At 38.2% G+C, this 11,502-nt stretch overlaps 2 protein-coding genes across 2 annotated transcripts; both read right to left on the bottom strand.

The window, feature by feature from the left end:
• Positions 1–4,875: 4,875 nt before the first annotated feature.
• Positions 4,876–7,415, bottom strand: LOC122009680 (mitochondrial succinate-fumarate transporter 1-like). The gene is made up of 2 exons (XM_042565939.1): positions 6,956–7,415; positions 4,876–5,686 (listed from the first exon to the last, which is right to left on the bottom strand). The coding sequence occupies exons 1-2, from the start codon at positions 7,382–7,384 to the stop codon at positions 5,150–5,152; spliced, it is 966 nt and encodes a 321-aa protein (XP_042421873.1). The 5' UTR covers positions 7,385–7,415; the 3' UTR covers positions 4,876–5,149.
• A 1,491-nt stretch (positions 7,416–8,906) lies between these two features.
• On the bottom strand, positions 8,907–10,825 carry LOC122009679 (probable protein phosphatase 2C 32). The gene is made up of 4 exons (XM_042565938.1): positions 10,277–10,825; positions 9,655–10,002; positions 9,386–9,565; positions 8,907–9,299 (listed from the first exon to the last, which is right to left on the bottom strand). Exons 1-4 carry the CDS (start codon positions 10,757–10,759, stop codon positions 9,132–9,134), a joined length of 1,179 nt encoding a protein of 392 aa, XP_042421872.1. The 5' UTR covers positions 10,760–10,825; the 3' UTR covers positions 8,907–9,131.
• Positions 10,826–11,502: the final 677 nt, after the last annotated feature.

Raw genomic sequence — 11,502 nt, 5'->3', positions numbered from 1 at the left:
GCCTGAGGATATTTTTGTTGTTGTCTTTTAATATTTCTAAATTTTAATAACATATAAATTCAAGGAAGTATTTCACCTTTTGTACTCTAATTTTAACTTTTCAATCATCAGTTACACTTTGAACAAAAAAAAGCCAAATTAATAGAAAAATTACAGTAAACCTTTGAAAAACTTTATTCGCCTCATTTTTTTTAAACAAATATCGTAATCAAATTATTTATTATTTTATTAGCAGTGTTGAGAAAAAGTAGTGTTGCCGGGTGCCTAGGCAACCATTTAGGTGAAATTTTTTTTTAGAAAAATTTTACCGGATCGATCAGAATCGTGTTGAATTGATCAACTGATCGATTCAACATGTCAAATTGAACAATTAATCGATTCGGCGGGTTTTTGTTTGTTGCATAATCTTTTCAAATTGATCAGTTGAATGATTTAACACATCGAGTTGAATTGATTTTGTTTGTTACATAATCTTTTCAAATTGATCAGTTGAATGATTTAACACGTTGAGTCGAATTGATTGGATTTGGTAGGATTTTATTTGTCACATAATCCTAAAATTGACAAGGCATAACATACTAAATAGAAATACTGAAATATTAATAATGAAATATATAATTTGATCTTAAAAGATAAATAGAAATATAAATACTGAAATAGAAAAGTAATCGAACTAAAGACCAAAGCACAAATTGAAACTCTCAAATTGACAAGGTATGTAAAATAGCAAAAGTTTTTTTAGGGGTCACAAAATAACTCATATAATCGCCTATATCCCTAATTATTCTTCTAGGTCATCTCCATATTTCTCTAACATTTCCTCTGTATCAGATTCAAACTCAAAATCTATGACATCTTCCTTTGCTTCATCCGATACAAATTCTTTTTCGTGAAGTTTTCTGACATCTTCAATATTTGTCTCAACATCTTTATCTCCACCAATTACAATCCATCCTTGTGCCATAGTTGCTTCACTAGCAAGTATCACATTTCCTCATTTTTCTTCTTATCTTTTCTTTTTGTTTATGATCTTGATATTAAATTGAACATAGACTAAATTGTTCAACCTTTTGATATCTAGTCTATTTCTTTTTTTTTTTTTGTATGGATCTATATTAAATAAATATATTAATTATTAAGACAATAAGCAATAAGTCAATAAACAATTATTAATTAAGTACTTATGCCTCAAAAGTACTTCAATTTCTCTCACAATCGGAAGAACTTGTAGTTAAAGAAAAGATTCTTTTAGCCATTTTTTGTAATTTAGGTGCACCATGTCAAAAAAGATGCTACCTTCCAATTAAATAAAAACAAATCAAACAATAACAATAAGCAAAATCAAGAAGAAACAACACACAATAAAAATAATAAAATAAAATAAATACCTAGTTCTTACTCGGATAGTATACATTAAATTATAACCAATGGTCTTCCAAATCCTCTCACTTTGTTGATATATTTTAATAACTCCACATTTACTACCTCACTTTGACTATCAATATCATTGGGAAAGAATGTTTTAACACAAGTGAATAAGTCATTCGTGATCACTTCTTCATTTCATATGCTTCGGTCATTGAAGGAGTAATAAGGATTCAAGAGGTAGGTTGCTAAATGTAGTGGATTATCAAGCCGATTATGACTTTTCTCATCACTAATATCAATAATCAGACGATAATAAAACTCTTGATTTTTTTTATGTTACTTTAATCTCCTCTCTCACTCTAAGTAATTCTCTATATACAAAACTCATAGATGACTTCTTATCTCCATCAACAAGACGAAGCAATTTAACTAAAGAGACAAACATCTTTAAGCAAAAACTTACTCTATTCCAAAAGAGACACTCATAGTGATATTATGTGTCGCTTTCCCCTTTACACTTTTTAAATGTTTATATGCATTCCATTCTTCACTAGCAACCATAAATCTTAGTTCACTTTTCTTCTCCATCAAGTTTTGCAAAGTTAGAAAAGTGGTTGGAAATTGTGTTACTCTAGAAAAGTGGTTGGAAATTGTGTTACTCTCGGCCTCACTATGCTCCTTTTTTTGGTAAATTTTTTCATTATTGACAATATCTTGTGATGTGTATAAATAAAGATTGTCAAGTTCTTTGCCTTATCAATCACCCTTTGAATTTTGGTTGGTTCCCAATTCCTTGAAGCATAAGATTCAAAGTGTGAGTTGCACGTGAAGTCCAAATATATGTGATCTCTTCTCCTTCAACAAATCTTTTGTCGTCATATTATTCGAAGCATTGTCCGTTATCACTTAAATTATACTTTGGGACCCAACTTCTTCAATGCACTTGTTCACATATTCAAATATATAATTCCCGGTGTGTGCTTCATTTGATGCTTCCCTAGAAGAAAGGAAAGTTGTGCATTCTTTACAATTGACACACAAATTCATGATACTTCTTCTTTTTCAGTTGGTCGAAGCATCGATCAAAATTGAGCAACCATTCAAAGCCCATTCTTCTTCTTGCTTCTTTAATATACTTTTAGTTCTATCTACCACTTCCTTCAATAAGTGCTCCCTTAATAACTATTGAGTTGGAGGAGATAACTTGGGCCAAATTGAGTAATCACTTTCACAAATCTCTTGAAGCTATCATTGTCAATGACATGACAAGGAATACTGGACTCGTACACCCCTTGTGCTAAATATTGGTACATACTGTGTGTCCTTTACTTCTAATTTGCATCAATAATATTTTGTTGTTATTTTGTCTTCTTACTTCCACTCAATGAAGATTTGGGATCAATAACAGATGCAAATCTGTCCATAGAGTCAAGAGTAAGCGGATTCCTTCTTGTCACTAGAGTCTCTTCGTTTTCCTCATATTTTTCAAGAACAACTTATTCTCTCACCTCTATTTCATTGATATTCTTTTGTTTTTTTTTGTTCTTGCTTCTTCAATTCCATTCTTACACTTCAATTTATCCTCATCCGAGGACTTCTTACATGACACAACATTTCCCTTGATATTGGCAACATGTTGTTTGAGCCAATAAATTCCACCACTAGTAATTTTTTGACACAACTTACATTTCAACTTATTCAAATTTGTAGAATCCACCATCGCTGTAAATTCAAGTCGAGCAATGGTTATTAAGTCGAGCATTTAAGAAATCATTGATAAAGAACATATAAGCAATGATTATCAAACATTAAAAAAAAAAAACCCCACAGATGACGACGATTCTCAATTCAAGGCAAACAATAACATACAAGATTAAAATAATAACATACAATTAAATTTTATTAAGTATTAACCAATGGAAGGAAATGAAAAACATATGAGCAATGATTATTATTTATCAAACTTACAATTTTACTAACCTGGTAGAAGAAAAAACTGTCTAATGTCTACGACTTTGGTTGGAAATGAAGGAACAAGGGCTGTTTTTGTTTCATTGTTGGCACTTGGCAACCTCAACGACAACAAGCTCCTTGATGAAGACTGAAGGAGGAAGAGGCTAGGGCAGCAAGCTTCTTGTTGCTTGTTGATTTTTCATAAAAAGGGGAGGGAGAAAAGGTAGCAACTAGGGCAGGTTGGAGAAGAAAATGGGATGAAGAAGGGGAGGGAGAAGACGATGAGGTTTAAGTTTAGGTTTAGGGCGGTTGAAAATCTCGATTAAAAGTTTAAAATATAACCCTATAGTATATAAATCCGCATTTTCTATTTTTTTCCCTTCAATGGATCGATTGGTAGTGCTAAATCGATCTGTTAATCGATTCAAGGAAAAGAAGTTTATTGTAAAAAACTGGCCAAATCAATTAGTTAATTGATTTGGTAAGATTTTCGTGACAAACAGAACCGTGTTGAATCTGATCGATTCAACATGCCGAATCGATCAGTTGATCAATTCGGTAGGATTCTGTTTGTCACGAAAACCCTGCTGAATCGATTCAATCAATTTTTCGTGACCAAGAAAAAAGAACATGTCGAGGAGGTGGCGCCCAACAGCATCATAGGCGGTGCCCAGCCGCCTAACAACCGATTAATGTCTCACCGTCTATCGTCGCCGCCTTGGCAAAAGACGAGGCAGTGGGTTGCCGCCGACAGCTTAGGCGTCGCCTAAGCAGGAATTTTTTGAACACGGTTTATTAGGAACACTTGTCTAATATAATGGTTTAGATTTGAATGACTTTCCATCAATCTGCAACAGGTGTAACCATTTTTTTATATTATTTTTATTTTAGGTATTTAATTTATTGAATCGATTAATTCTAAAGTGTGCGTCGCAGTTGACATTCTAACCGCTTGTAATTTGAAAATTCAGAGAGGCGTCACTTTAACTCATTAACCACAGACTTATGTAGGATTATATAAACTGATAATGAAGCTACTAAAATTCATTGGGCTTGTTTAATGATTTGATCATAATTAGCGAACGATGATAACTGCTCGCTTAATGTCATCATATGTCCCTGGATTATGGTGTAACGATAGGACATTCAAATTGTCATCCAGCCACCCACGATTCGAATTCTAGTTATGACGTATTTATAAGAATTTTTCCTCTAAACGAGGGACGTAATCAAAGAATGCTAGATTTCTAAATTGACCGTCACATGTGCTTCCCGATTTATGTTAATGATCGATGAAAAATTGGATTATCAATTTTTTTTCGCTTAATGTCATCGTACAAATAAGACTAACAACTAGCGGAACTTCAATGAGCACTTGGCAATGTGACTGATCAAGTGCCAGGCCGGATGGTCCTTTACAATTACCTCTCTTGATCGAAATATTCGGGCTTTTATACAAGCTCATACTTGCTGCCCTACATGTCAGTATCACCTTTCACATACATACGATTTATCTTCCTTCGTATAATTGGATAACGGACTGTAAAAGACATCTGAAATAAGGTAATCATGATCCTTAGGGTCCTCTTGATTCAAAGTCTACTAAAAGAACTGGTATGGAAGTTCATTTACAAGGCATCGGATGAAAAAGAAAAGAACTGAGCCAGCAAAATATGTTTCGAATTCTAACCACAATTAATCAATGACCTTGGGGAAGTAGAAGAGTAAAGAATCATGTCCAACAAAAAACTTCTTAACTGAGCAATTGGGTCATAGATTTCAATTATTGACGAAAGGAATCCTCGTTTATTGATGCTCGAAGAGAAAATTAAAGCTTTGCCGGTTGTAAATAGGTTTTGTCATAGAATCCAGTTACTTGATCGGCAACAGCCCACATTATAGCCTGGCCAGGAGGAATCCTCATGAGCCTGGGAAGTAAACCTTTCCAAAGTGCATGCAATCCTTCCTCGGCAAATATCGTTCTAATAGCATGGACCATGCCTTTGTATTTTACTTCACCCCCAGATTTGCTTTGGGCCATCAACCGCGTCTTGACAACATCGAAGGGGCCTGTGCAGATAGGTCCAGCAGTCCCCGCGAGAAACCCCGAAATCATGGATTGCCATGGTTGGAGGACCTTTCCGTCTCCCTCTTGTTTCTTCCAGAGGAGGACATCGAATGCATTTTTGGCTGTGAACATAGCAGCTTGGTTTGTTCCGTTGCGCATAACTGTTGGCGCAGCTCCCGCCCAAAGACCCAAAATGCCTTCTTCGCGGGCAATCATCCTTGCACAATGGACAGGACCCTTGTACTTCAGAAGCTCTGGTCTCAAGCCTTTCTGCTGTTGCAGCCGTATCTTCACCACCTTGATAAATGAGAAGGTTATGTAAGAACTTTAAGATTACCGCAAGAAGTAGAACAGGCATTAATAATGAAGAACTAGGAGAAATATAATTTAGAAAATTTACTGTGAGTGCGAACTTGCAATGTATCACAATGTTTCCTAAGTTCTGATTGAATCAAAGATCACTATGAATTCTTTGGAATGTAATTTATGGAGCATTTCACCAAGTCGAAACTTAAAATAACATGTTCACTCGATACATCAAGGGAGTGTAACCATTTTTAAAAAGTTCCTAGTGACTTAAAGCAATACTATTTTTTCTCTGAGATTGAATATAAGAAAACTACTTCAACAAATGCAGACAATCTTCAGAATCATCTAACAAAAGTGATGAGTTTCACCGTTACAGCAAACTGGGAACTCTTGGATAAGTATGGTACATATTAGAACGATTGTGCGATAAAAGTGTGCATCTAGTTTGTCATGATTCGTCTTCAAACACATAATGTTGTGCGGGTGAAAAGAAAACGTTTAACATCTTAATGGGAAAAACAAAGACAAGAACATAGATGATCTTCAATGTTTCAGGCAATCTACAACGGTATCAAGATGCCGTGAAGCCGTTTTTCACGTTTCGATCTCAAAATCAACTGAGGTTCAAAAGTAGATGGTAAGTGTTATTTGTATCAAGAGTCAAAATTAACTCGTGAATCATGTAGTACTAGTAAATGTGAATGATGTTATAGACAATAGTGATTTTGAGAAAGGTAACAGTGACTTGAATGCTATAGATAACAAATGTGAATCATGCAATAGTCAATTCATATGAAAATTTAAAGACGATCATTTGAACCCTAAAATTCATAGTAAATTCATATTAAGATCCAAATAGAATTTTCAATGATGCTGATAAAATCGTCAATTACTGTACAGAATTGGATATAAGAAGAAGGAATTTGTAAGAACCCTAAAACCATGAGAGGTGAAAATGCTGAAGCTAATCTCTAATCTTAATGTGAGATCAAGTTATCAAATCACAGGTCGGTAACCAGAAGTTGCAGGATACTGTTGTCAACAAAAAGTTAGATCTCCGAACTTTAAGTCAGCACAAGGTAAAAATTCCATATAGAGAGTCATTGTCGAATCAAAAATGATACCAAAATCCAAGTTCTAAACAACAGAACGAAGAATGATGGTGGTATGGGATCGATCAAATGGCAGCTGAAGCAATCGCAGCGACAGTGCAAAGATTGGGATCTAGGTAATGGAATTAGCAGCTGCGCCACTGACCTCGAAGGGGGTAACTATGAGGAGGGCTTCGATGACGCCGGCTCCGAATCCAGCGGCGATCCTTCCGCGGTTAGAGAGATCGCCGGTAGCGGCGTCCTTGAAGGCGGACTGGAGAACGGCGTTGGAGCCCATGCGGAGCGCGTACTTGAGCGTGAGGTGCGTGGCGAAGGGTGTGAGTCCCTTCCATAGAGCTCGTACGCCCTCCGTCCGAGCCGCGGTGGCGCCGCAGTGCACGATGCCGCGGTAGGCTCCGGTGCGATCGAGCTGGAGCCGGGTCTTGATCACGTCGATGGGCTGGAGGCAGCAGGCCTCGACGACGCCACCGAGGGATCCGGCCACCGCCCTCACATACGGCGGTGTCGACGGCGGAGACTTCTTAGAATTCCACTCCTCCGACGGAGGTGTGGCGCCGCCTTCTCCGGCGGCCATGGAGAAGCGGCTGTTGAGCGACCGAGGCGGACATCCAATGGGCCTTTATTGAGCAGATATAAAGCGTTCGTGTTGGCTGAAAGCCGTCCGATGGGGATCGGATGGTCAAGAGTTGGCGTGTGGGCTGTAACGAAAACGAGCCGCGTAGGCAATTAATTAAAGACCAAATTAGAATTGTTGACTAAAATTTTTCTTGAAAATTTTGATATAAATCAACTTATAACAATTTTTTTAAAAAAATTAAGGGTCATTTAACTATAAAAGCACCTTATTCTTTTGTTTTTTCGTTAGATATGTAACCTGGTGTTCATACAGCTGACTAATTCTAAGATCGACGGTCAGATAGACTTCTAATTAAATTCGACAAGCACAAATAGATCCTATAAAGTGGTCCAATATCATGATTGATTTGAGTACCGCAGACATTTAATATGCCCAGCTTACAAATCAAACCCTTATTACTAAAAATGATATGCCAAAGAACACAAAATGATAGGATGTATAAAAAATGAAATGGTGGATTAAATTTATGATAAATTAGAAAAAATTTTCAATCATAATGTTAACTTTGTATGTAATCTTCATGTATAAAAAACTTTGTTTCCACTCTCTGCATGTAAAGTATTACTTGTTTCAACTCCTTCATGTAAATATTATTACCTAAATTGCCCCTCAAATTTTTTAGGTACAAAAAGTTCAAAATTGAATACAAAAAGTCCAAAAACGAGTATAATTCTTCTTAAAGTCAGCACTTTATATTAAAATCGAGTATATTTTCTATCAAAATTGTCCCTCTTATTTTTTAGATATACAAAGTCTAAAAACAAATATAATTCCTATTAAATTCAACCCTTTACACTAGAATCCAACACTCTATACTAGGATCGAGTATATTTTCTATCGAAATTAACCCTCATATTTTTCGGTATAAATAGTCTAAAAATGAGTATAATTCCTATTAAATTCAGCACATTAAACTAAAATTCAGTATATTTTGAGGTGAAAAAAGAATCGTACTCAATTTGATAGAAAATATACTAGATTCTAATTTAATATACTGAATTTAAGAGGATTTATACTGCTTTTTAGACTTTTTGTACCTAAAAATATCATGAACAATTAGATAAATATGTTTGACTGGGGAGTAAAAATAAAGATTTTCATGGATGAGGACTACATACAAAGTTTTATTTGTCAATAGAAACTACATGTAAAATTACCCTTAAATTTATGCATCTATCTTTAAACATTTTCTTAATATTTTTCTTTATATATATCATTGTTCCCCTCATCACATGAGTGTACAGCTCCATCGCTTACCGTCAAACTCTTGTTGAAAGAGCATATTGTCCTATCGTTTAACATTGCACTCAGCCCGGGGCTAAAAGCACCTTATCCAAGTACTTTATAGGATTGTGTGATCTCACTTTACTTTTCCTCTCTTTTTTTTCCCATTTAAATGAAGAGCAGAACTAGAATAGAATTCAATTTTCAACATCTACTTAAAATGCAACAACAATTGTTGATAAAAAGGCAAGAATTTTCATTTATAATCCATGACCAAGTACACTGTTCTTATTGCTTTCCAAAGTTCCTCAAAATTCAATAGATTTATTATTGGCTTGCAACTTTCAGAGAAGAGAAGCAAGAATCTAAATACAAATCAGAGAGAATCTAGACAGCCGCAAGTCCATAAAAATTCTACTTGCGGTAACAACAAAATCTAATGCCTTTGCCAACTCAGCAATCACCTTCGAACAAAATGCTGCAGCTTCACTATCATCACGCTTATATCATCCAGCGAGCCTCGCGCGGCAGATAATTCCACGAGCTGTTTACACGCAGACAGCGTCGATGCGTTCTCCGCATGAACGCACAGTGGCCGAGCAAGATCTACTGCTTCCTGATTGCCGACCTGAAAAAGAAGAAGGAATTCGAGTCATTTACAGGTTTAAAAATTGGATTTTTCATAAGATAGAAAACAGGTTTTTCAATTCGTACCTTGTCCCACAGTCCATCAGATGCGAGGATTAAGAACTCGCATTCAGGTTCGATGTTGACGACTTTAGTCTCCGGCACCGGAATCACCCATTCTTTGAGATGTGCATCTCCGATCCCTCTAGATATCGCGAGGGAGCCCTGTAATCTCCATGTTCCTCGGCAGTAATCGACATAGCCACCCTGCATAAGATTTGGATCGCGCATTGTAAGCAGAAGCATCATCCAAAATGTAATTGTTAGAATCCATGTAATTGTTGCGGAACACTCACGAGGCTCTCGATTCTCTCTCTTTCATCTTCACGAGAGGGCTTGTGGTCGGAGGTAAGGGCTTCTGCTTTACCAGCTCGGCTTAAGACAGCGCGGCAATCGCCGGCATTGGAGACGACGAGATCGCCGTCTGTAACTAAGGCAGTGACGCAGCAAGCGCCTCCATTGACTGCCTTCTTTAAGAACTCGGCATCGGTTTTTAAGTATCCAGTTCTGATGATTTCTTCGATGCTGCAGGAGTCTGCTCTTGTGGATGTCGACATTTCCTCTGCTATGAACTCGCCCATGTTCTCCGCAGCGAACTCAGAAGCTTTCTTGCCTCCATGTCCGTCAAAAATGCCAAAGAAAGCCTGCAATCACAATTAGGTTAATTCCGCTAGAATTATGAAACACCGAAAAAAAATACCATCTTTAAGAATTTCCTAAAGCACCAGAAAGAAACTTCGAAAACAATCTTTGGGAAAAGATAAGGTTCCATCGTCGATTCGTAGTGGCAAACGAGACGAAACGGATTGATTGAAGCCGGGGGCGATTCAATTAAACCCTAAATCTAAAATTTCTCTTCGCACAAGAAAAGTAACGGGAAGATGAACATGATAAATAAAACCCTAGAAGTGTACCTACCAGTTTGGGATTCCCATTGAGGTCCAACGACACCTTGTGCCGATCTTCCATCTCCAACCGCTTCCTCCCCCTCTTGCAATACACTGAATACCTCGCACTCTCTGCCTGCACCTCCCTCCGGCCATCCACTTCCTCTGTCTCGAAAGGAGACGCCTCGGCCAAAGGAATATCAATCCGCGCAGGCCGCTTCCTCTTCAAGACGGAACGGGAGCCGCTCGATCCCAACGGCGGCGGTGACGGAGACAGATCGACAGCTACCCCGGATGGAGATGCCGCGCCTCCGAACCCGCCGCTAGCAGCCCGCAGCGAGATGGTGGCTCTCTGGAATCGGAACCGGAAAGGGGAAGATGCTGAGCGGGAGCAGGGCGACGCGGAGGGCGAGCTCGGATTCAAGATTAGAGTTTCCGGCGATCCCTTACACGCTATCGAGATCGGAGACGGGGAGAACACCGGCGAACTTGCGATCGCTACCGAGCAAGACATTGATTCCTCTTCTGAATATTATTCTTCTTTTCTTTTTCTTCGGCGGAGCATTTTTTTTCTTCCTGTATTTATAGCAGTCGTGAATCGGTGAAATGTTCCTTAGGAACAACAATCTAATCGTGAGCAACTCAATGATGATTTATTTTCACGGTAAAGATTAATTTACTGAAGTTGAACGAATTCGGAATCAGAGAACGTCGAAGGTACAGTATACCGCTCACACAGCTAGTCAAAGCAACGTAGTTGGCGTGTTGTCGAAGTGAGAAAAGGTCGGCCTTAAGACACCGTCCACCGCGTTAAGCAACGGTAGGAATATGCTGGCACGCCTGGAACGACAACGCGAAGAATACTCTCCTCTCTAATCAACACTTTAGTAGGACCCATACCGCATCCGTGCATACTGGAGACTCGGGTAAGTCATTTGGGGACTGTAATTGTTTTCTTCGTATAGTCTTCTTTCTCGAACAGGCAACACGGTGCAGGTACGCAACTGGCGAGGCCATTCTGTTGCCTGTCCGTTGATGGTTGGAGGAAGAGCGCGTAGCGTGGTGGAAGTCGTTGGAGGAGATGCGGCTGACTCGCGTGCGAAGGATTCAATGGTCAGGGAAGGAGTTGGGAGGCACGTGACGACAGGTGGCAGCCACGCGCGGCGAACGTTACTAGGAAATGAAGACCGGGCTCGTAGGGGACGACGAAGAAGAAGTAGCGCGAGGCAGAATAAAATGACCGTTGGAAAGAGAGAG

The sequence above is a fragment of the Zingiber officinale genome, chromosome 8A, assembly GCF_018446385.1.
Source record: "Zingiber officinale cultivar Zhangliang chromosome 8A, Zo_v1.1, whole genome shotgun sequence".
Taxonomy (NCBI): domain Eukaryota; kingdom Viridiplantae; phylum Streptophyta; class Magnoliopsida; order Zingiberales; family Zingiberaceae; genus Zingiber; species Zingiber officinale.
The sequence above is the reverse complement of the archived record's forward strand: the minus strand, read 5'-3'. Positions and strand labels throughout refer to the sequence as shown.